Raw genomic sequence first — 25,656 nt, 5'->3', positions numbered from 1 at the left:
CTCTGCTCCTCTCCCCAGCGTCCTGGCGCAGCGGCTGGAGAAGTGGCTGCAGCTGATGCTGATGTGGCACCCCCGACAACGGGGCACAGACCCCACGTATGGGCCCAATGGCTGCTTTAAGGCCCTAGATGACATCTTAAACCTGAAGGTGAGCAGGGAGCCGAGTTAGCCCCGAGGCAGCAGCGAGGGTCCCTGCTGGGACAGGGTTGTTCTCATGAGAAAGCAACGCCAGGGAAGAGCAGGTCGAGGGCCAGCGACCTTGGGAGGAAGTTTGGGCTCCTGGGAGAGCCTTTCTTCAGGAGTGAGTCATAGCTGTGGGCAGACAGCAATGTGAGAGACTGCAGTATGTGAAACTTGGCGTCTGGGCTCCCTTCCTCAAGCTAGGCCCTGCTGTGTGTGGCCAGGAAATGTTGGGGAAGCAGAGGGTCTGGGCAAACAGATGGGCATCTCTTTAAAGAAGCCGTTTTTTCCCAGTAACACCTGGGTTGTGTTGCAGCTGGTTCATATCTTGAACATGGTCACGGGCACCATTCACACCTACCCAGTGACGGAGGATGAGAGTCTGCAGAGCTTAAAGGCCAGAATCCAGCAGGACACGGGGATCCCAGAGGAGGACCAGGAGCTGCTGCAGGAGGCGGGTCTGGCTTTGATCCCGGACAAGCCGGCCACGCAGTGCATTTCAGACAGCAAGGTGAGCCCTGCCGACTTGCGTACCCTGATTTTCCCTGACTGTGCCGCCTAGGACGCTAATCACACCCTCAGATTTCAACTCTATTTTGACAAGTCATCTATTGCTCTTGATGCAGACACCTGCCTGTTTCTGTAAGTTATAGCAGGGTCCCCCGTCGGATCCCATGTGGTGTAATAGGAGACAGGAGTCCCTCACTCCATGCTTGAGTCCTTATGCAGACCGCTTAAGGTGCCTTTCTCTGGCCTTGACTGCCAAAGTGATGCCTGACTCTCCTGAGTCAACCTGAACTACTGGCGATCACCTCTGTGTACAGAACAGGGTTAGGCCCCGTGTTAACCACAGCAATGTGAGACATGGTCCCTGCCCAGGAAGAACTTATAAGCTAACTCACGGAGGTAAAGTTATCACAGGAGAAATAATCGTTGCATAGGGCAATATATAGTGAATTTCTAAACTGCACAGGAAAGACAGAATAAAATAGCACATAACATGTTGTCAATGAGGTGTATGTTCAGGCAGGTTAGAAGGAACAGGAAAAATAAGTGTAGGCTGGAGTGGTTGAGAAAGGCTTCATGGGTGCTTAGCGCTGGGTGGCTGAAGAGGATGCTCTCGGTGAACAGTGGGAAACGCTCTGACACCTCTTCGTTATTGGTGGGAAAAGAGAGGGGTTGGATCCACGAGATGCGTTTTGTTCTTTCCCTTTGCAGTTAAATGAGGGCCGCACGCTGGACATGGATCTTGTTTTTCTCTTTGACAACAGTAAAACCACCTACGAGACTCAGATCTCCCCACGGCCCCAGCCTGAGAGTGTCAGCTGTATCCGTAAGAACATTAGTAAAAAAAAAATCAATTATAATGTGTGGGACAAGGCAGGAGGGAGAGACACGGGCCAGGGAGGGGCCACGTGCAGGAAATGAGCGTGCCTGGTCCTTGGGGCAGCCTCCTTTCCTTAGGACACGCGAGGAGCAGCCCGGAAAAAGGGCAGAGGAAATTGTGAGTTCATTTGAGCCTCCTAAATAGAACTTCAGACAGCGGACAGAGAATACTGCCCACAAGCCATTTTGCTTATTTTTGAAGTTTCATTTATATATATATTTTTTCTTTATTTATTTGAGGTAGGTTCTCGCTCTGTCACTGGGGCTAGAGTGCCGTGGATCATCCTAGCTCGCTGCAGCCTCAAGCTCCTGAGCTCAGACTATTCTCCTGCCTCAGCCCCTCTGGTAGCTGAGACTACAGGTGTGCTCCACCCGCCTGGCTAATTTTTAAATTTTTTTTAGACACAGGGTCTTGCTACGTTGCCCAGGCTGGTCTCAAACTCCTGGCCTCAAGAGATCTACCCACCTCAGCCTCCCGAAGTACTGAGATTTCAGGTGTGAGTCACTACACCTGGCCTCATTTATATTTGTTTGTTTGTTTTCTTAAATTTATACTGAGCCCAGGCTGGGCATGGTGGCTCATGCCTGTAATCCTAGCACTCTGGGAGGCCGAGGTGGGAGGATCGTTTGAGCTCAGGAGTTTGAGACCAGCCTGAGCAAGAGCGAGACCCCATCTCTACTAAAAGAATAGAAAGAAATTAGCTGGACAACTAAAATATATATAGAAAAAATTAGCCGGGCATGGTGGCGCATGCCTGTAGTCCCAGCTACTCTGGAGGCTGAGACAGAAGGATTGCTTGAGCCCAGGAGTTTGAGGTTGCTGTGAGCTAGGCTGACGCCATGGCACTCTAGCCCGGGCAACAGAGTGAGACTCTGTGTCAAAAAAAAAAAAAAAAATATATATATATATATACTGAGCCCTTTCTTCTACAGGACTCATTTATATTTTAATAATTAATGTATATACGGGATACCAAAAAAAAAATCAAAAGATACAAAAGACTGAATTACAGTGAACAATAAGCCGCAGTCTCTCCCCAGTTCCCTAGGTAGTGAGTTCCCCGTCCAGGAAAACTGCAGCTGTCATATTTTTGGGTATCCTTCCAGGGGTATTTTTTTCCCCAAGCAAATAGCATATAATATGGACCATTCTGTACCTGCCTTTTTCACTTAACAATATATTTTGGAGATTTTTCTCCTTTTGGTACATAAGTAGCTGCCTTACTTTTTAATATCTGTATAATATTCCAGTGTGTGGTGGACATTCCCGTGTCTGGTGGACATTTTAATGTGTCTTCCATGTCTGCCTGCCACCGTCCCCCACCTCCACACCGAGAATGCACAGAGGCGAGGTCCAGGGTCTTAGAGATCTCCAGGCTTCTTGCTTATTTCATCATCTCCAATACTGCTGGTTGAAGGTGATTTTTAATAAGACTTCATACAACTTTAAATGTTGTGAACAGAAGAGTTTCTGTTGACAGTATGTGAGCCAGAATACATGTGGATACGTCTCCAAATGATTCATAAAGTGTTTCTTCCGATCAAATCAGTAGCCATTTATTGGCCATGCTTACACTGTAATGGAGTATTAAAAATATATGTGATAGTAACTAGGCATAATACCCCAAAAAGTTATGTAATAGCGTCCTAGTTATATAATTTTTAAAAATGTAAAAGTACCAGTGGTGTCCCAAGGCAGGGTGTGGCTAATGGTAGGAGAGTTACTCTCTGACAGTTGCTTGTGTCTCTGTTTCCAGTTCAAGAGCCCAAGAGGAATCTCTCTTTCTTCCAGCTGAGGAAGGTGTGGGGCCAGGTCTGGCACAGCATCCAGACCCTGAAGGAGGATTGCAACCGGCTGCAGCAGGGACAGCGCGCCGCCATGTATTGTGCCAGGCAGTTTTAACTTAATTGATTTAAAATTGCTTGGTGGCTTTGGCCACAGGGAAGTGGCTGAGGCAGGGACCCAGAAGCAACTGTTAAGAGACAAAAGGGAGACATTGGTTTGGCCGGCGGGAAGTGTCTGGGTGGGCTGGGCTGGGAAGGTGAGTGTGGTTGGCACAGGGAGAGGAGGGCAGGCCTGGGGGCTGGGCTGGCTGAGCCAGGGCAGAATTGGGAGCCCAGAGGAGCCCACTGCAATTTGGATTAGCCAAACTGCCCTGATTATTATGCTGGGGACTTAAAATCTTTCCCCAGTTATGACTAGTTTAGCTTCTTGGCCCTGTATATAGTGTGGTACCTGCCTAATTCCAGTTTTGGTGCAGAACCACATGCATTTCTGACAGAGGAAATTATCCATTGGTTATAAGTGGCTGGTGTTATTATAATAATAATAATCATAGCGGGGGCCTCCCCTGGCAGTTGAGGGGGTTTTATTACTGCACAGGAATAATATTTGGATCCCAAAGATGCTCCAAGGTGGTTTGCTGTGGCCCCGCAGGATGAATCTCCTCCGGAGCAACAGCTCCCTGTCCAAGATGAAGAATTCCATGGCGTCCATGTCTCAGCAGCTCAAGGCCAAGCTGGATTTTTTCAAAACCAGCATCCAGATCGACCTGGAGAAGTACAGTGAGCAAACCGAGTTTGGGATCAGTGAGTGGTCTTTGCAGTGAGCTCAAAGAGACCCTTTTCTTTTGTCCTCTTGCAGTTGGGTTGCTGTTTGTGTTTTAGTTTTGTGGTGTTTTTGTTTTGTTTTTCAGCTTTTTTTTTCCCAATTGTTGTTTCAGCTTCAGATAAACTGCTGCTGGCCTGGAGGGAGATGGAACAGGCTGTGGAGCTGTGTGGGCGGGTAGGATACTCGCGTGGGGTTTTGTCCTTACTGAGGGGGTGAGATTTCATGCTGCCGTTTCTCACTTTTTCTTCAAACCCTGGGTCAATCTTCTGCATCAGAAATGAAGTTACCTGGCCTTGCTCTGACCTTAACTAGACTTTCTGGAAAGAGGCCGAGAGAGCAGCCAGTAGAGGGAGCCCTTCTGTGGCCGCACCCGAGTTGTACCGAGGACAGAGGTGGTCTGAATTTAAACAGGCAGCAGAATGCTAAATGCCCCGGGGAAAAGCCTGGAGTCTCTGACCTCCTCCTGTCAGGAAGGGCATCAGGTGAATGACCAACACACCATCTTGTCAAAGGTTTTTACCTAATTTTGTTGGGACACTAAATCTGTAAGAAACAAAAGGCCTAGCAGAAAGTCTCAGCACAGTGCGCATCAGTTGCCAGTGAAAAATGTCGGTGACGAAGACAAGTAGGTGTGGCCTAGTGAACTCGCACAGATGGAAGACCTTGGGCTCCAGGGCTGTTTTTTTCTGGGCTCTTTTCCTATTTTCCTCGATGCACATGCGTATGGATTTTTACCTCCATGTCTTAATGCTTGTTTTTTTTTTTAATGTCTGTTCTTATAAATCAGTATTGATGGGGTCTATGTGTGCTGAAAGGTACATATTTTGTAGACAATACCTTATTTAACCATAGAGAGGTCTCCCCAGCTGTTAGACGTCAGGGGTCTAGGCATTGCACGTGGCACGGCGTTGCATGGACGAATTCCAAGAGACAGAGGAACGTGCAGTGGCATCTGGGGTGGCAGGCGCCGTGCCAGCTGCTGCACGTCCTTTCCCAGATCTGGCTGCTCAGCGGGCCCTGTTAGAAGCCTATTCATGGAAAAGGAAACCAGCTCAGGGGTTGAGTAACTTGCCCAAGGGCCACACAGCTAGAAAGCGGTAGAGCCGAGATTCTCACCAAAGCCATTCTGACTCCAGAGTCCGAGTGCCTCTGGCCAGTCCACTGGGAGTCCTCAGTGAGTGTGCAGGGTCCCCGCCCCCAGCAGAGCCTACGTCTCGGAGTTCTTTTGCTACATCAGTGGACATGAGCACGGCTTTTCCATCAGGAGAACGAAGTGAAGCACCTGGTGGAGCGGATGATGGCGCTGCAGACTGACATCGTGGACTTGCAGCGCAGCCCGATGGGCCGGAAGCCCGGGGGGACGCTGGACGACCTGTGAGTACCGCTGGGGCAGCGCTCTGCCTGGCACCCTCAGCCACCCCCTGGAGCGTCCGCGTGTGTGTTAGATCACCCTCATAAGCCACCCTTGGGGCCATCTCGGCAAATCACCGCCAGCCTCGATCTCCACATCTATCCAGTGGGAGGAAAAGCCGTCTGAGCCTACGAAGTTGTGAGGGTCAGTTCGGGTCGTGCGTTTGATACGTAGCTCGTAACCCATGAAGGCTGTGAGGTGCAAGTAGCCTTTACCATTAGCATCGGGCGTGCGCCTACCCCAACCCGGGCGCTGCGAGGCTGTGGGCAGCCGGGCCGAGGGACCTGTGCATTCGCGTCTGGTCAGGTGCTTGGCGCTGGCTCCAGTGGGCACGAGGCGTCGGGCAGACCAGTCCCACCCTGAGGAAATAGCGCGAGGGCCCTGGCCGCAGACGGGAGGGAACCTGGCAGGCCTCGTTGGCTGCTGAGGACGCGTGGCTGTGAGCGTGAGGTGGTCTAGGACTAGTCTAGGACTCGGAGCACAAGAAATCTGAGTGTCAGAAATGTGATTCTATATTTTCTCTAATCATTTGAGCCTTTATTCTCCTCTAGTTTTTCTTCTTTAGAGAATATGAGCCAGTCTCCCCTGTGGGGAAAAAGGGTAGGAGTTTGTGTCCCCTTAGCGCGTGAGTTTCCGAGGCAGGGTCCTGTTCTCAGGGCTCAGGGCCAGTGACGGCACCTGGAATCCGTGCTGTAGAAGCCAAGCGGAGGAGGAATTCAGAAGGAGAGAGGGATGTCTCCTTTCCTTAAGATTTTCTGGCATTAAACCCTGGAAGTGTGGATTTTGTAATGAAGGCAATCGTTTGCCTACTATAGGTATCACCTAAAACGTCATCAGAAACACTGGTCTCCCCCAGTCAGGAAAGACGTGTTGCTGGTCTCAACTCAGGGTCGGTGATTCTGCTGGCGGGAATTAGCTGGTGCTTCAGATGCGCTGATTTGACCTTGAATCTGGACCCTCTATGTGTGTTTCAGAGAAGAGCAAGCCAGAGAGCTGTACAGGAGACTGAGGGAGAAACCACGGGGTAAGTGCGGTTCTGCGTCTCCTTCGGTCCCTCTTCCTCTCGTGGGCGAGGCTTGGTCCTCTCTGCCCTGAGGGACTGCCACTCCCCCTCCCCGCAGACCAGCGCACTGATGGGGACAGTCAGGAGATGGTGCGGCTGCTGCTGCAGGCCATTCAGGGCTTCGAGAAGAAAGTGCGAGTGATCTACACGCAGCTCAGGTATGAGCCCTCCTTTCCTGCTCTGGGGAGAAGCGCAGGTGTGTGAGCCCTTCTTCCCTGCTGGTTCACTGAGCCGCCTGCAGGAACTTTCCCTGCAGCTGCTCTCTCGCCCGCAGCTGCCAGAGCTCATGTTCTGTTTTCTATAGCCCAGATGCCATTGGCTTTGTCGTGTTTATTCCTTACAGCAAAACCGTGGTCTGCAAGCAGAAGGCTCTGGAATTGCTGCCCAAGGTGGACGAGGTGGTGAACTTAATGAACGAGGATGAGAAGACCGTTGTTCGGCTCCAGGAGAAGCGGCAGAAGGAGCTCTGGAACCTCCTAAAGATCGCCTGCGTGAGTGTGCCCCGCCGGCCCCTCGGGCCTTTCCGCCTCTGCACTGCTGTCACCATCCCACGGGGAGGCCACCGAGCCCGGAGCCACTCAGCTGCTGCCACTCGGTTTTGCCTTCTGTGTCCTGTGAGCAGGAGGGCAGAGCAAGGGCTTGTGCTGCTTGTGTGTATTTATTCGTGTATCACTTCTCCTGTGGCTGCTGTGAAAAATTACCACAAACCCAGTGTCCTAAAACAACAGAAATTTATTCTCTGAATTCTAGAGGCCAGAAGGTCAAAATCCAGGTGTTGGCAGGGGAGGATCCTTCCTGACCTCTTTCAGCTTCTGTGGCTCCAAGCATTCCAGGGCATGCGGCTTCGTCACTCCAATCTCTGTCTTCCCGTGACCTTTGTGTCTCTCATCGGGGGTCTGATATTAGAGCACTTGACATTGGGTTTGGGTCCCACTTGATCTCATCTTGGGATCCTTAATTACATATCTGAAGACCCCTTTCCCAAATAAGGTCACATTCCCAGGTTCCAGGAATTGGGATATGGACACACCCTTTTTGGGGCCCCCAGGTCAGCCCAGTGTAGTGCGTGTCAGCGCAGCCTGTGGACCCTCACCTGCGCCTGCTGCTCCCAGCGTGGTAACCCCTACTGCTGTGCGCACCATCTTTTCCTTTGAGACAGAGTCTCGCTTTGTTGCCCGGGCTAGAGTGAGTGCCGTGGCGTCAGCCTAGCTCACAGCAACCTCAAACTCCTGGCCTCAAGCAATCCTCCTGCCTCAGCCTTCCGGGTAGCTGGGACTACAGGCATGAGCCACCATGTCTGGCTAATTTTTTCTATTTTTAGTTGTCTGGCTAATTTCTTTCTATTTTTAGTAGAGACGGGGTCTCACTCTTGCCCAGGCTGGTCTCGAACTCCTGAGCTCAAACGATCCTCCCGCCTCGGCCTCCCAGAGTGCTGGGATTACAGTTGTGAGCCACCGCGCCCAGCCTGTGCACACCATCTTGACGTGGTGGTGCTTCCACTGAATGCCAAGGGAGAGAATGTAAGGGCAGAGAAAGGAGCCAGGTGAAAACTGTCATGAAAGCCAGAGCTGCTGGGACAGTGAGCCCCGTTGTGAAAAGCTGCAGAGAGGTTGACGGGGATGGGAAGAGAGCCACTGAGTCATCAGCAGCCTTTAGGGGCAAAGGGGGGGAGAGTGGGGATATGGTTGCTCATGGTGGGAGCAGGACACAGGGTTGTGTTGTTTAAAGTTCCTGGAGCCTGGAGCGTATCCGTAGGTCAAGCAGGAGGAGACAGTGTGCCAGGAGATTCACAGTGTCGAGGGCAGGGGGACAGTCAGTGCACACGGTTCTGGGAACAGGAAAGCTGGGACCACCAGCTTGAGTGAGGGACTTGCCTTGGGAGGGTGAGTGATGCAGCCTCCTGTGAGAGAGGAGGAGGAGGAGAGGGAGAGAGGAGGGTGCCCAAGTGGAAAAGATCCCAGAAGGGCAGGGAAGTGGAGGCCTGATCCGCCGCCTGCATTCGTTCGACATTTATTGTGTGCCGACGGCACGGAGTTCCTGATCTGGTGAGGGGCACAGACGGACACGCGTGAGCACGGTGTGGGGCAGGAAGTGCCACGAAGTGGCTGTAGTAAGCATGGCTGTCGGAATGCAGCAGAGGACACTCGCTGCAGCCTTAGAGGCGAGGGTGTGGCTCCATCCACGCAGGGTTGCTGTGAAGGGACACCTGAGGCTGGGTAACTTATTCAAAAAGAGGTTTATTTGGCTCCGGTTCTGCAGGTGGGACAGGAAGTGAGGCGTCAGCACCTGCTCAGCTTCTGGTGGGGGCTTCAGGCTGCTGCACTCATGGTGGACGCAGGGGAGCCGCTGTGCGCAGGGAGAGGCAGCGCGAGGGGAGGTGCCAGGCTCCTTCTAGCAACCAGCTCTTGCGGGCGCTAACAGGGTGAGAGCCCCTCACCCCCTGCCCAGGGAGGGCCTTACTCTGTTCACGGGGGAGCTGCACCTCCAACACGGGGATCAGTTGTCAACATGAGGTTTGGGGGTCAAACATCCAGACTGTCCGGCAGCAACAGGAACATTCACAGGGGGGCGTCCGCTGAACAGTGAGTGAGTCAGGTGGGGGTGGGTGGCGACGAGGACAGTCTGGGACAGAGATGTTGCTGCGTCGCGGGCAGGGAGGCCTGGCAGAGTGTGGTGTGTTCTGGGAGCCATCTGCAGGCTGACGTGGCGTTGGAGGGCGTCACGGAGGGTGACACTGCAAGGCAGGCTAGGGCTGGCCGCGCTGGCCACTCTGCTTCCGAAGTGAAACCTTGTTGGATTTGTCTTTTCTTGTCATACCAAAGGACTTACGTGTGGGAATGATGCGATCACACCCAGTGATTTGGGTTTTGGAGAGATCACTCTAGTGGCAGCTGGAGGGTGGATTTCTGCCCTTGGGGGACCTCTGCACTGGCAGTGAGGGCCCCTTGGAATGGGGTGGGAGCTGAGCAGCCCCAGGGTGCACAGGACAGGGAGGGCTGGGGCGGGGTCCCTGGCCATGAGGGAGCCTGGGGCACAGGAGTGCAGGCGGCAGACATCCCGTCTCTGCATCTCTGCAGGGGGTGGGGGGGACAATCAGGGAAGGCACAGCTGGGTGCCAGGATGGCTGGTTGGCACGGAGCCAGGACAGTCCCACAGCTGGAGCGAGGAGGGAGGGCCCGAGAGGGGCTGAAGGACTGCGGGCTGCCACGAAGGCCAGGGGAGGGGAGGAGAGGCGGGGCGCGGGCGAGGCAGCAGCCCGGGGTGGTCTTCTGGGCTTGGGGGTGGAGTGGCTGCACCTCCAGGACAGAGTCAGGACATCTTGGTTTTCTTGCCAGCTGTATCCCAGAGGCTGTGATTCACAGAAAGTCTCATACCCTTTTCGTGTGTCTCAGTCTCCTTGGAAAAAAGTAAAAACGCCTTCCTTTCCTTAACTGGTAAAAGTTCATCAACTAATGAAAAGGAATCAGACTAATGAAATAAAGCCTACAGACACCTGCAGTCACTCTAGCCTGCTTACGTTTGGAGTCTTTTCACGTACTGACACAGAAACGCGTTTGAGGCTGAGATGAAACGTGCTGGCCGTTGTCTCGCATGGGGACACTGGTGGTTTCGCGGGTTAGCAGAAGTGTCTTGCGACTGGTGGTCTCATGAGGATTTGCTGTGGAGTGACTGCAAAATTTGATTCATCACTTGGCTCCAAAATTTTGTCAACTTTCTGTTTGGTTTTGTCCTTAAGAGCAAGGTCCGAGGTCCTGTCAGTGGCAGCCCGGACAGCATGAATGCTTCTCGACTGAGTCACCCTGGTCAGCTGATGTCTCAGCCCTCTGCAGCCCCCAGCAGTTTACCTGAGTCAGCCAAGAAAAGGTGAGTCATGGTCAGCAGCACCAGGCGTGGCGTCCAGGGGCCGGTCAGGAGGTCCCAGGGATGGAAATGCGTGTTTGTCGTGGACAAGTATCTGACACATTTGTACATGCTTCTCTTTGTGTCTGTCACATCTGCAGGGCCCTGTGGGGACAAAAGTGACTTAACATTCTGCTCTCACGGTCCCTTGTAACTCACTAACTGGACAGTTTTCTTATCCAAGCGTTGGATTACCGGCTGCTGATTGCTGATGGCACCCTGGGGCGTGCTGGTCAGTGCCGTGCCGTGATAGTCCGTGGGGCACCCAAACCAGGCTCCCTCGGGCTGCCGCCACCAGCAGCCCGAGTCACCCACCCTCCCGGCGCCTCTCAGTGCCGCCTGCTCATCCCCCGCCCTTGCCTGGACCGCGGCAGGCGGCGGGCAGGACGGCGCAGCCTTCCCTGGCAGGGCTTCTGCCTTTTTCTCCACCTCCTGGCCCTCCCTGCCGCCAGGCCCTCTCTGGGCCAATTAACCTTCACAAAGTACTGGATCAGAGACCCGGTTGTTTGTTGGTCAGTAACGAATAGTGGCTTCCTGCGTTACAGAGGGTCAGGCCTGAGCTTTTTCAGGCATTTGTGACCACCTCACGGGCCTGTCCAGGCTGGCCCACTTTCTTACAAACCACTTGCTCTAACCCAGTTCCAGAGTCTCACCCAGATCAGCAGCGAGTTCTCGGGTCCCACCCACGACCTCCTAAACTGGAAGCGCAGAGGTGGTGCCCAGCAGTCTGTGCCTAACGAGCCCTGCGCCACTCTGCCATGGGCAGTGGCTGGGAAGCCCTGCGCTGGCCGCGCCCTGGCTCCCCGGGCGTCCTCCCTGGGGGGTCTCCCACCTGTGGGGCCCCTCTGCTCCTACCTCCTTTACGGCTCAGCGATCCATACACGCTGGCCGCTCTCTTCCTGTGGTTTGTTTAGTGTCCAGTTCATTTCCACAGGTGCCTTCTGTGTGCCGGGCTCTATGGGGTCCTGCAGGCAAATCCCTAGGTGCAGCAATGGATTGATGACTGCCTGGGGCGGCAGCGGGATGGGGGTGACTGATGATGGGGATGAGGTTTCTTTGGGGATGATGAAAATGTTCTGAAACTAGGTATGGTGATGGATGCACAACTGTTAAATATGCTAAAACCCTTGAATTGTACACTTTAAATGGGTGAACTTTAAGGTGTGTAAATTATATTAGTATCTTTTTTTTTTTAAGAGTTAGGGTCTTGCTCTATTGCCCAGGCTGGAGTGCAGTGGCACAGTTATGTCTCACTGCAGCCTCAGACTTCTCGGCTCAAGGGATCCTTCCACCTCAGCCTCCCAAATAGCTAGGACCACAGGCAAGTGCCACCACACGTGGCTAGTAAAGCTCTTCTAAAAATCCTGTTCTTGGGCTGGACACAGTGCCTCACCCTATAATCCCAGCATTTTGGGAGGCTGAGGTGGGAGGATTGCTTGAGGCCAGGAGTTGGAGAATAGCCTAGGCAGCATAGCAAGACCCTATCTATACAAAAAAAAAAAAAAGCCAGACATGGTGGCACATGCCTGTAATCCCAGCTATTCGAGAGGCTGAGGTGGGAGGATCGCTTGAGCACAGGAGTTGGAGGCTGCAGTGAGCTGTGATCCTGCTACGGAACTCCAGTGGGCAGCAGAGAGAGACCCTGTCTCTTAAAAAAAATCCTGTTCTTGCCTTGGGGAGTTTGTAGCCTGTTTTGGTATTTAATCATGTGTGACCTTAGATTCTTAGCGTCTCCCAACCTCTTTTGCTGTCCTGGAGGCCTGGTGCCTGTTTCATTCTCTCTAGGGCTGGCACTGAGCCGTTGACTTAGCTAGAAGCCCCGTAGATGAGGCTGAGCAGAAACGTGCTCTGAGTTCATTCCATCAGAATGTCACGTTTGCAGGGTGAGAGGAGTTCCAGGGTGCCATCTTCCCATGTTTGGCATCGTCCCTCCCATGACATCCTCAAAGCTCTAGAGAAGTAGACTTAGGGGTACAGGTGTCTTGTCTCTCACGTCACAGAACTGAGGTCAGAGAAGGATGATGGTTTATTATTACTATATGGTCCCTTTGCTCACTGTCACCCATTCCTGGCAGGAAACACACACTTCTTATTGTAGAAAAGAAAGAGATCAGGATTAGAGTAAAACAATTCCCAGAACTGGCTTTTCAGCAGATCTCAGGGGACTATGGAAACCTGGTAAATTGCTTGGTGTATTCTTTCCCATTGCAAAAATTGGAAAACGGGATTTGGGGATATCATTGGATTTTGGCACTTTGGAGAGAATTAAATTCAGCTATCTAATAAGTCAGAAAGAGCCCATTTTACTTCTAACTTTTTTATTAAACAGAGATCTTTTTGCTCTTTCCCATTTTGGACAGCAGTAGTCCTGCCTGGAGGAGCTTATTAACTAGGTGAATGAAATCACTGGTCAGTGACATGGTATTTTAAGACACTCAGCATGAAAATAATTGTTACTTCATTTTTAAAATGTTGTCAAAAGCTGTTTAGCATATTTTGAAGCAGTGGTTCAGCTCTGATAAGTAACAATGACCATTTTCTAATAGTTTGATCATTTTCTTTAGTGAGGAGCTGGTTGCTGAAGCTCACACCCTCTGCACCCAGCTAGAAAGTGCCATGCAAGACACCGTGAGAGGGCAGGACCAGAGTTTCACGGTAACAGCCTTTGTGGACCCGGCTATTCCATGTCCTTTCTTTCTGCAGCAAAAGAGGAAAGAAATGGAAAGGCAACCCAGTGTTACCCACAATCTCAGTATATACTTGGGATTTTCTAGCACATATTTTTTATCATTTGTATAATAATGCTAGTATTATTGAATACTTACAAGTATGTTATTGCACTGTCTTATTTAATCCTGACAATACTTAATCCTGATGGGGAAGGTGATGTTGTCCCCAGGCCTTTCACTACCTGCACCTTCTGTGCCACTGCCAAGTGTCTGTGTGTGCTGAGTGCTGGGCTGGTCTCTGGTGACAAAGCAGGACAAGGCCCTGTGCCTTGGGGACTCAGCTTCGCAGTAGGCAGTACTAGTTATGGGGAAACTAACCCAAAGAAAACCTAGCCAAGACACAGGTACATTAACACAAAGCTCAAATTGCTGAGAGGACCCTAAACCATTCCTTTACATCTGCAAATGGCCTTTTCCTGCTAATGCAGTCACCTGCTAACCTCCCCTAAGTCCCGGGTTTTCGGAAGCATTGGAGGGGATACCACTGCTGATTTCTGTCACCTCTGACGTAGTCGAGTGTCCCCGGCTTGTGGGCTTTCTGCATCTCTCGCTGCTCTTCTGGCACCACACATTTTGATCCTTTCACTGCTTGCCTGCACTTCTGCCAGAGGAAAAGGAGGTCTCCTCGGGCCATTTCACGTGGTGAGGCTGGAAACCAATAGCCGAAATGAGCTCTTGGTACCACCTGCCTGCCCTGAGCATATAAGTAAGTGCTGGGAGCCACAAGGGCTACTGAAATCTCAGAGCCTCTGAGCTAGTCCAAAGAAAAGATTCTGTACAGTTTTGAACATGTAGCTTAGCTCCAGGGTGTCCTGCAATAACAAATCTGTTACTAACAAAAGGGTTTGAATTTACTTCTAAATTATGCTGGTTGCTTCCTGAAGAGGAAAAACAGCCTGCAGTATATCGGTGGCCGCTGTCTTTTTAACTTGCTGTCGACTTTCAGACTCTCGACTGGAGCTGGTTGGAGGAAGAAGAGCAGAGTAGCCTGGAGCGGCCTTGTGACGTGGGGGGGCCTTGACCCTTCTTCGTGGGGCTGACGGTGGCTCCTGTTGCAGAGATGTCCTAGCAGTCTCCGGCACCTAGACAGAGCTCTCACTTCTCCAGCAGCTGGGACCTCCACCCTGGACTCAGGGCGTGGCCCTCGGCCGCTGCCACCTAGTCTGCACACTGGAAGTCTCTGTCCCAGAGGCCCAGCACACAGTGATGGGTGGTGCTGGTCACGAGCACTCAGGGAACAGCCACTGCAGCTACTTCCTCTGCTGTGACAAAGTGCTCACAGTACGATTTGCCACACGGATTACTGGACAGATGTCTCACTCAAGTCATTGAGGACAGAGTCTAAAGTTGGTGCCAGCCTGTCCTCTCCTGGTCTCCAGAGACCCTGATCCCCGTACCACCTCTCACCTTGCAGCTAGCGTTTCATCTGGATTCAGCTTCTCCTAAACAGACATTTTAATTACAGCCTTGGCCTGGCCCCATCCTCTCTTCCTGTTTTCATTTCACTGCTGCTCATGTGTTATTTTTACCTACTACTTTGGTGGTTGTCCTTGTAGCAAAATCGTAGTGAATGCCCAGCCTGTCCATGGTCCTTTCAGCCACAGAGTGACTCGCTGTAGCCCAGATGGAAGAGCAGCTGTCTTCTTTTTAGTCCCAAAGATTAGCTGGGAGCACATCGTCATGGGGAAGAAGGCAGGAAGGAAAGGGGGTCTGCCAGTGACTGGCTGCGGACCACTGTGCTCACAGTTCTTGCCCAGACACATCTGCGTGGGGGTGGGGCGATGGGCTGTCCTGTCGCTCCCTCATCTAGTAGTATTAGTAAATGGATTTATTTTAAAAAGTTTCTATATTTTGTAACATGACTCAAACACTTATACTGGGTTCCCCAGTCCACTTTTACCATGCCTGTGGGTAGGACTTCTGAACTAAAGTAATGGGAAATTTTATAAAATTATATAGTGCCTGGATCAACAGTGCAGGAGTGCTGCTTCTTCAACATTTTGCAGCACCTCTTTTATATAAAAGCAAGAGTGTGAAAGGAGTTCAGGTGATCACACACAGTGAGTTTCATTGAAAAAGAAAGTTGGGGAATCTCACCAAGTGGTTTCCATGGAGATACTGTGATGCATTCCATGGTCAAGTAAATTTAAGAAGCAGTTCATGTTTTAACTGCTTTTTGGAGACTTACATTGTACACTGGTAAAATATCTGAAAAGTCTTATAATAAAGAAACTGGCTTAACTTTGTATAAATCTGCAGTTTACCATTGTCATTTGGCTATGGATCCTTCCCCCGCACCCAATGTGTGTACGTAACATTTATTAACATCCCAAGGAACTAGAGTTTGATAAAGCCTGGTTTTAGAAACCCTGGTAAAGGACATAGTAGGAAATAAGACCCCAAAGGCTGGGATGGGGTAGGTTGGGGAGGGGATGGATGCTGGGCTGAGGGCCATGGACTTCTTTTGTAGGCAGTTGGGAGTCACAGAAGAATTTTGATCAAAGAAATGACACAGCTGAAGCAATGGTTTAAGAAATTTATGGCTGGGACATTCTCATTGATTGAAAAAGTGAAAACCCTAGAGTTAGGAATTCTGCTTCCAAAAAGATGAAATAGATGCACTTTTTCCTCTCACTGAGTACAGCTAAAGTCCTTGGACTTATAAGCAAATACAAGAAGACCAAAAGGTAGAGACTGTCCAGGGACAGTGGTTATCTGGGGAATGGCATTGGCAGTGAGCTCCCTGGGTTTTCTTTCTGTCTCATGTACCCTAGATGGGCTACTGGAAGGGTTGACCAATGGGCAGACAGAAGAGCATCAAGAAAAGCCTGCTCTCTCTAGCTGTTACTTTCCTCGGCCTACTGTAGCAGATTACCGTGACAGAATTTATTGTCTGACAGTTCTGGAGGCCAGAAGTCCAAGATCAAGACGTCATCAGGACGGCACCTTCTCCGAAGGCTCCAGGGAAGATTCTGTTCCTTGCCTCTTCCAGCTTCGGGTGACTTCAGACAACCCTTGCCTTGTGGCTGCGTGTCTGCTGCAGGGTCACGTCACTGCAGCTCTCTGTCAGATGTTGTGTGTGTCTCATAAGAACACTCACCACTGGATTTAGGATCAATGCAGAAATTCCAGAAAAAGCATTTCCACTCAGGATTTTTAGTGTAATCACCTATTTTGCCATATGAGGTAATATTCACAGGTTCTAGGGATTAAGATGTGAACATACCTTCTTGGGTACTGCCATTCAACCCACTGCACTAGCCAAGGGACCAGAAACAGCCAGCCCAGATGAAAAAAGGAAAAAAATTGGGAGAAATTATTACAGCAACTTATATATAAATAGTTTTGATATATAAACGCCCGTTGATGTATAAACTACTCAAAGTTCACTGGGACACCTGATTCCAACTACAGTCCAGGAAAATATGTCACATTGCCTTTGTCTCCTACAATTAAAGATGCTTCAAACCCAAATCTAGAATCTTCTCACCTCATTGCCCTCCAGACTCTAGAGAAACTAGTTTATAGACTACTGTAGACATTAATCTTTATTTTTCTTCTGATTCCATAGAAATGCCTCTTACGAATGAATTGTTTATCTCAGACCAAAACCAAAAAAAACACCCTTGAGGAATTCATCACCACCAGACCTGTCTTATGAGAAATGCTAAAGGGAGGTTGTCAGTCTGAAGGAAAAGGATGCTAACATGCAACAAAAAATCATCTGAAGATATAAAATTCACTGATAAAAGTAAGCACACAGATACATTCAGAATATTCTGATACTTTCTGTCTTACATAAACCACTCATATCTTTAGCATGAAGACTAAAAGACAAATCTATCAAAAATAATGACAGCCATTTGTTAAGAGGCAACATAAAAAGATACAAATAGAGACAATAAAAAGTCAAAAAGTGGGGTGGATAGAGTTAATATGTGGAGTTTTAAAGTTTTTTCTTTGTGATCAAAGTTGTCATCAGTTTAAAATAACTTGTTATAAGAGTTTTTTTTTTTTTTTGCAAGCCTCATGGTAACCACAAAAACAAAAACCTATAATAGATACACTAAAAATAAAGATCAAGAAATTAAAACATACTATCAGATAAAATCACTTATGAACAAAGGAAGACAGTAAAAAAGGAAGAGAGGACTTTCAAAGCAACCAGAAAACAACAAAATGGCAGTAGTAAGTCTTCACCTATCAATGATAACATGGAATGTAAATGGGCAGAATTCTCTGATTAAAGACATAGAATAGCTAGATAGATTAAAACACACACAAGCACACAACTATATGCTGCGTACAGGAAACTCACTTCACCTATAAAGACACAGACTGAAAGGAAAAACATATTCTATGCAAATGAAAACAAGAAAAAAAAGCAGTAATTAATATATCAAATGAAATGGATTTCAAGTCAAAAACTCTAAAAAGAGAAGATCTTAATATAAAGACAAAGAGGTCAATTCATCAAGAGGATATATTAATAATAATTATATATGCAACCAACATCAGAGCACCCAAACATATAAAGAAAATATTAATCTAAGTGCAGAGGTAGACTGTAATACAATAATAGTAGGCGACTTCAACACCCCACTTTCAATAATGGACAGATGATCCAGACTGAAAATCAACAAAGAAACATAAGAATTAAACTACATTATAGACCAAATGGACCTAACTAATATTTACGGAACATTTCATTGACTTGCTATACAATACACATTATTCCTCATCAGCACATGGAACATTCTCAAGGATAAGACCATATGTTAGGCCACAAAACAAGTCTTAACAAATTCAAAAAAATTGAAGTCATGTGAGGTATCTTTTCTGATTATAATGGAATGAAACTGGAAATAATGAGGAACTTTGGAAACTATACAAATACATGGAAATTAGACAACATGCTCCCAAATGTTCAATGGGCAATGAAGAAATTAAGAAGGAAATTTAAAAATGTTTTGAAACAAAAATGGAAACAATATACCAAAACCTATGGGATATAGTAAAAGCAGTACTACTAGGTTTTTATAGTAATAAGTGCCTACATCAGAGTAGTGGCAAGACTTCAAATAAACAACCTAATAATACACTTTAAAAAACTGGAAAAGCAAGAATAAACCAAACCCAACTTGGAAAGAAAGAATAAATATCAGAGCAGAAATAAATGAAATTGAGACCAAAAAACCCACAAAAGATTAATGAAATAAAAAGTTGGTTTTTTGAAAAGGTAAAATTAACAAACCTTTAGTTAGTCTCAGAAAAAAAGAAGACCCAAATAGATAAAATCAGAGAGAAAAAAGGAGACATTGTAACTGACACCACAGAAATTCAAAGGATCATTAAGGACTATTATGAGCAACCAAATGCCAATAAATTGGAAAACCTAGATGAAATGGATAAATTCCTAGACACAGACAACTTCTAAGATAAAGCCATGAAGAAAGAGAAAATATGAATGGGCCAATAACAAGTAACAAGATAGAGGCAATAATAAAAAGACTCCCCGCAAGAAAAGCCCAGGACCTGATGGCTTCACTGCTGGATTCTGCCAAACATTTAAAGAAAAACTAATATCAATTCTACTCAAACTATTCAAAAAAAAAATTGAGGAGGGAATATGTTCAAACTCACTCTATAAGGCCAGCATTACCCTGATATCAAAACCAGACAAAGACACCAAAAACCCAAAAAAAAAACAAAACAGAAAAAAGCAACTGCAGGCCAATGTTCAACAACACATTAAAAAGATCATTTAGGCCAGGCACAGTGGCTCACACCTGTAATCCTAGCACTCTGGGAGGCCGAGGCAGGAGGATTGCTTGAGGTCAGGAGTTTGAGGCCAGCCTGAGCAAGAGCGAGACCCTGTCTACTAAAAAACAGAAAGAAATGATTTGGACAGCTAAAAATATATATAGAAAAAATTAGCCAGGCATGGTGGCGCATGCCTGTAGTCCCAACTACTCGGGAGGCTGAGGCAGTAGGATTGCTTGAGCCCAGGATTTTGAGGTTGCTATGAGCTGGGCTGACGCCATGACACTCTAGCCCAGGCAACAGAGCAAGATTCTGTCTCAAAAAAGTAAATAAAAATAAAAAATCATTTACCATGATCAAATGGGATTCATCCCAGGATGCAAGGATGGTTCAACATAAGCAAAGCAATAAATGTGATACATCATATTAATAGAACCAAGACCAAAAATCATATGATCATTTCAATAGATGCTGAAAAGCATTTGATAAAATTCCACATCCCTTCATGATATTAAACTCTCAACAAACTGGGTATAGAAAGAACATACCATACCTCAAAACAGTAAAGGCCATATATGACAAACCCACATCATACTGAATGGGGAAAAATTGAAAGCCTTAAGATCTGGAACAAGGCAAGGATGCACCATTTTAAATTCAACATAATACTAGAAGTCCTAGCAAGAGCAGTTAGACAACAGAAAGAAATAAAGGGCATCCAAATTAGAAAGGAGGAAGTCAAATTGTCCTTGTTTGCAGATGATAAGAAGTTATATTTAGAAAAACCTAAAGACTCTGCCAAAAAACTGTTAGAACTGGTAAATAAATTCACTGAAGTAGCAAGATACAAAATTTCAACTTAAATAAATTAATAACATTTCTATATTCTGCAGCAAAACTCTGAAAAAGAAATGAAGAAAGCCATCCCTTTTACAATAGCTAAATAAAATAAAATACCTATGAGTAAACAACCAAAGAAGTGAAAGATCTCTACAAGAACAATTATAAAACATGAAAGAAATTGAAGAAGACACAAAATATGAAAAAGATAGGTTCATGAATTAGAAGAATTAATACTGTTTAAACGCCCATACTACCCAAAGTGATCTACAGATTCAATGCAATCTCCTTCAAAATAAGAGTGACATTCTTCACAGAAATAGAAAAAAACAATTCTAAAATTCATATGGAACCACAAGACCACAAAGAACAATTCTGAGCAAAAAGAACAAAGCTGGAGGCATCGCATTATCTGACTGCAAAACATACTGCAAAGTTGTAGTAACCAAAACAGCATGGTACTTACTGGCATAAAAACAGACACACAGATCAGTGGAACAGGCTAGAGAATGCAGAAGTAAATCCACATTATTTACAGCCACTTGATTTTTGACAAAGGCACCAAGAACATACATTGGGGAGAGAACAGTCTCTTCAGTAAGTGGTACCAGGAAAACTGGATGTTCGTTTGCAGAAGGATAAAACTAGAGCCCTACCTCTTACCATATACAAAAATCAAATCAAAATGGATTAAAGATTTAGATGTAAAACCTGAAGCTATGAAACTACTAGTAGAAAACAGGGAAGTGCTTCAGGACATTGGTTGAGCAACGATTTGTTGAGTAAGATGTTAAAAGCACAGTCAACCAAAGCAAAAATTGACAAGTGAGATCACATCAAGCTAAAAAGTTTTCACAGCAAAGGAAACAATCAACACAGCGAGGAGACAACATACAGAATGGGAGGAAATATTTGTAAACTATTCATCTGGCAGTAAGTTAATATCCAGAATATATAAGGAACTCAATTCAGTAGCCAAAAAAATCTGATTTAAAAATAGACAAAAGATCTGAATAGACATTCTTGAAAGAAGACGTATAAATGTCCAACAGATATATGAAAAAGTGATCAACATCAGTAATCAGATTTAATCATTACACATTGTATGCTTGTATCAAAATATCACGTGTACCCCATAAATATGCATGACTATTATGTATCCATATATATTTTTTTAAAAGATCTGTTTGCCTGCATCATATAGAGGTCCTGCTTTGAGGGTCCATCTATTAATACAGTGCCATTTCCTGAAATGAGACAGAACTGTTTAATTGTACTGGCCCATTCACAGAAATGGGAGCCTGCTTTAATGGGATCCTTTGCCACTCATCTATTAACTCGATTTCTCTCTCCACAGCTGCCAACTCAGCTTTTAATGTATGAAACTTCTAGGGAGTTTCAAATGGGAATGTTGGTGCTCAAAGAATAACCACAAAAACTGTAGCTTTGACATGCTGAGAGGCCTTAGAAGGTGTCTCAGAACCAAGTTCCCTCTAAACTGTCTTGTTCACCCCACAAGTGCAGGGAGAGACTCTCTCTGGAATTTCCTTATCTGACCAAGAAAGCTTTTTTCTAAAAGAAGTGCAATTGTCTTAAACCCCCTCTCTAGGGATCTTATCAAATAACCAGGAAAGATCAACCACCAGACAGGAGAGACTGCGAGTCATCACCACTCACAGACAAACTTTTCATCTGTTCTTCTGAGGGCGGCTTTAGAGATTACCTGGGGGACTTTTTCTGCATAATAAGACCACCTTTGTTCTTGTGCCTCTCTGCTTCTCACCTTCCTGTAATGTCTGCCTCCCACCTCCCAGGTCCATTCATTCTCCCTAATTATTTGCTGCCCCTCAAAACAATTGCCAACATTCCCCATCTCCTCCTCTCCCCTATGAAAAAGGGTATATAAGCTTCTGTACAGCACTAGGTTGGTTATTGGGTTATCATTCTGTGATGTCCCCGTGATATGCATGTTAAATTTTGTATGCCTTTTCTCCTGTATAAAAAAAAAAAAGCTGCGTTTGATGTCTTGCACCCATAGTCCCACCTACTTGGGAGGCTGAGGCAATAGGATCGCTTGAGTTTTAAGTCCAGCCCGGGCAACATGGCAAGACCTTGTCTCTTAAAAAAAAAAAGAAAAAAAATCTTTTCCCCTTACATTGGAAACCAAGCATGTCTAGTCTCACTTCTGCTATTCAACATAGTTCTAGAAGTTCTAGCCAGTGCAAGAAAGGGAAATAAAAGACAAAGAGATTGGAAAGGAAGAAATAAAACCATCCATATTTGCAGATAACATAATGGTTTATTTAGAATATCCACAAAAATACACAAAAACACTTCTCCTAGGACTAAAAAAATGAGTTCAATGAGATCACAAGATAAGCAAAAATGCATACTAGCAACAAACACTTGAAAACCAAAATTTAAAAATACAATAGTATTTTCAATCACTGGAAACAAAATGAAATACTTAGGTGTAAATCTCACAAAACAAGTACAATACTTTCATGCTGAAAATTACACTGATGGCAGAATTCAAAGAGCTATTAAGGTTGTTAAGCATGAAATGTCTGATTTCCTTAAGTACTAAGTTTGACAGTTGCTATGTCTAACATTTCACTTTGACACTTCTTGTTTTATTTTTGTTGTGAAGGTACATCCTCATTCTTGCAAACAAATGGTTTGGCTTATTATCTTTCAAATTTTTTTAGAGCAATTTTTGTGAAACCATGGATAAGTAAAAAATTCATGTTACTTTCGAATATGAGTTCTGTCGTGGAACCAATGCTGCGCAGACAGCTCGAAATATCAACAAAGTGTTTGGGAAGGATGTGGCTAATGAACACCCAGTCGGTGGTTTGAGAAGTTCCATTCTGGTGATCTTGACCATGAGCCACGTGGACGACCTGAGACCAAGGTGGATAATGATGAGCTGAAAACTGTAGTGGAAGTAAATCTATCTCAACCTACACATGAGTTAGCAGCAAAATTCGACATTACTAGTCCAACAATATTGGACCATTTGAAACAAATGGGCAGGGTAAAGAAGCTGGATAGATGAGTACTGCATGAATTAAACCAGTGTCAGAAGAGAAATCGTCTCAAAGCTTGCCTTTCTTTGCTGTCATGACATAAAGGTGAACCATTTTTACACCGTATTGTTACATGTGATGAAAAACGGATTGTTTTTGACAATCGCAGGTGCTTGGCACAATGGTTGGATAAAGATGAAGTGAACAAACACAGTCCAAAACCAAATATTCATCAAAGAAAGCTAATGGTGTCCGTTTGGTGGTCCAGCACCGGTATTATCCACTACAGCTTCATGAAACCTGGTCAGTCAGTTACAGTGGATGTCTCCTGCACCCAACTGGATGAAATGATGAGGATGCTTGCAATTAAGCAGCCGAGATTGGTCAATAGAGACAGGTCAATCCTCTTGCAAGACAACACTTGACCAAATGTCAGACAAAAAATGTTGCTCAAACTACAGAAGCTGGACTCGGAAACTCTCTGTCATCCACCATATTTAGGAGACCATGCACCAAATGATTACCACTTCTTCCAGGCTTTGGACCACTTCTTGCAAGGAAAAATACTCAATTCTCAACAAACTGTGGAAAACGCCTTTTGCAATTGTATTGCCACTCACTCTCCAGACTTCTTTGCTGCTGGCATAAACAAGCCACTGTTAACATGGCAAAACTGTGTCGATAGTTTAGGCGCACACTTTGATGAACTCTACTGCTTCTTGTTTGAGATATGATAAATTAAACTTTTGATTCAAATTGGCCATTTCATATTTAATGACCTAATAAATGGAGAGACATGCCATGTTCTTGGATTGGATGACCCAACATATTAAAGGTGTCAGTTCTCCCCAAATTGTTAAACAAGTGTAACACAGTTTCTATAAAATTTTAAGCAATCTTTTTGTATGTACAGACAAGATTAGCCTGAAACTTACATGGAAAGACAACAGACCTAAAAAAGCTAAGATAATTCTGGAAAAAATAAACTGGGAGTAACCACTTTACCTAATTTCACAACTTATAGAGACACAGTGGTCAAGACTGTGGTATGGGTGGAGATACAGACACATAAATCAAAGGAACAGAATAGAGAATCCAGATACAGCCCCACGTAACGTGTGCCCTACACAACAAAATGGCAAGTGGCAAGAAATGAAACAGGAGAGTAGGCCTGAGATGGATCACAGTCGGCCTTGTGGCCTTGGAAAGGAGCTGGGATTTTATTCTAAGTGCAGTGAGAGAGTATTTAAATGGGTAATGTATGTTGAGATCATGTATGACAAGATCACACTTGTCCTGTTTTATAGGGCTGTGGTCCCTAACCCTTGGGCAAGGGACCAGTACTGGTCTATGGCTTGTTAGGGACTGGGCTGTAGAGCTCTGCCATCCCCTCCTCCCCCCACCCTGCCTCCGTGGAAAAATTGTCTTCCATGAAACTTAGGAAGGGGGACACAAAGCAGAAGGTGAGTAGCGGGTGAGCCAGTGAAGCTTCATCTATGCAGCCACTCCCCATTGCTTGCATCACCACCTGAGCTCCACCTCCCTGCCTCCACCCTGGCCGTGGAAAAATTGTCTTCCATGAAACTGGTCCCTGGTGCCAAAAAGGTTGGGGACTGTTGGAGGCGACAGGAGCAGAAGTAGGAGGCCGGCTGAGGAGGCCATGGTAGTAGTCCGGGAGATCAGGGGAGACTGAAGGAGGGCAGGGGCAGCTGGGGTGGTGACAGGTCACCCAATTCAGAACACGTATGCTGGAGACAGAGCAGATGAGATGAGAGTTGCTGCTATGCTGATGTGGGGTGTGAACAGAAAGCAATTAAGAATGACCCCTAGGGTTTCGGCCTGAGGGCAAGTGGATTAAAATGCTGTTAACTGAGGTGGGGAAAAGTTAAAGAGAAGCTCGTGGGGCAAGAATATTTAGGACATTTTATCTTTGGGACACCTTATTATAACAACTAGAGGTACCCAGTCGACAATCTGATGTGTGAGGCTGGAGCTCAAGGCTGGAAATAGGAATTCAGGAGTCTTCAAGCCTAGACATGGGATTTAAACAGATGAAACTGGACAGGGTGGAATAGCTGGCTGGAAGGTGGATATGGGAAGCAATTTCCCAGAAACCCTGGAAAGTGAAGGAGCTGGGAACCGGCACACACGGACACACAGACACGCACGCCTGCACGTGCACCCAGCCCTGAGGATTGGCCAGGAAAAAGGAAAACCCCAAGCATGTGGTATCGTAGAAGCTAACTGAAAACAAATTATTGCAAGAGTGACTAAGTGGGTCAAATGTTCTAAGAATATAAGGATAGAGAATTGATCATTTTCCTGGGATTCTGACAGTAACTTTTAAAAGGTTGTCATTAATATTCATATAAAAAATGATCCCACAATTCCCTACATTCATAACTTTCAAAATTCAGAGATGAACAAACACGTTTTTAGTTAATGAGGAGTGATCATTCTGCAGAACAAAATAATATGTATGTAGCCTGGAATACAGATTGCATAAAAAAATGTGAACAGAATAAAACTAGGACAAGTCATATATCTAAATGACAGTGGGACTCAAGGTGTTAAGAAGCTGCAGGAATAAAGAGGCAAGGAATAAATTGGGGAAAACACAGATATTTACAAAATTTTTACGAAAAATATACAAAAAAGGGTAAATAGTAATATATAAAAGATCTACCAAATTAGTAACAGACAACTACCTCCATTAGAAAAATGAGCAAATGATCTAAATAGGA

General features: G+C 46.4%; 1 protein-coding gene across 5 annotated transcripts in view; it reads left to right on the top strand.

Moving 5' to 3' along the window:
* IKBKB (inhibitor of nuclear factor kappa B kinase subunit beta) overlaps positions 1-15,532 on the top strand; it is a 54,755-nt gene extending 39,223 nt beyond the window's left edge. For 3 of the 5 annotated variants that reach the window (XM_045535724.1, XM_045535727.1, XM_045535723.1), the window contains 12 exons: positions 19-148; positions 497-691; positions 1,399-1,513; positions 3,324-3,447; positions 4,004-4,155; positions 4,290-4,351; positions 5,442-5,551; positions 6,563-6,612; positions 6,710-6,809; positions 6,995-7,142; positions 10,388-10,515; positions 13,116-14,218. In XM_045535724.1, the coding sequence (XP_045391680.1) occupies positions 19-148; positions 497-691; positions 1,399-1,513; positions 3,324-3,447; positions 4,004-4,155; positions 4,290-4,351; positions 5,442-5,551; positions 6,563-6,612; positions 6,710-6,809; positions 6,995-7,142; positions 10,388-10,515; positions 13,116-13,350 (1,549 nt within the window). In that variant the 3' untranslated portion in view covers positions 13,351-14,218. The other 2 variants (XM_045535726.1, XM_045535725.1) reach the window with 2 other exon arrangements.
* The last annotated feature ends 10,124 nt before the right edge of the window (positions 15,533-25,656 follow it).

This window comes from Lemur catta, chromosome 22 (genome assembly GCF_020740605.2).
Source record: "Lemur catta isolate mLemCat1 chromosome 22, mLemCat1.pri, whole genome shotgun sequence".
Taxonomy (NCBI): Eukaryota; Metazoa; Chordata; class Mammalia; order Primates; family Lemuridae; genus Lemur; species Lemur catta.
This window is presented reverse-complemented; position numbering and strand designations above follow the sequence as displayed.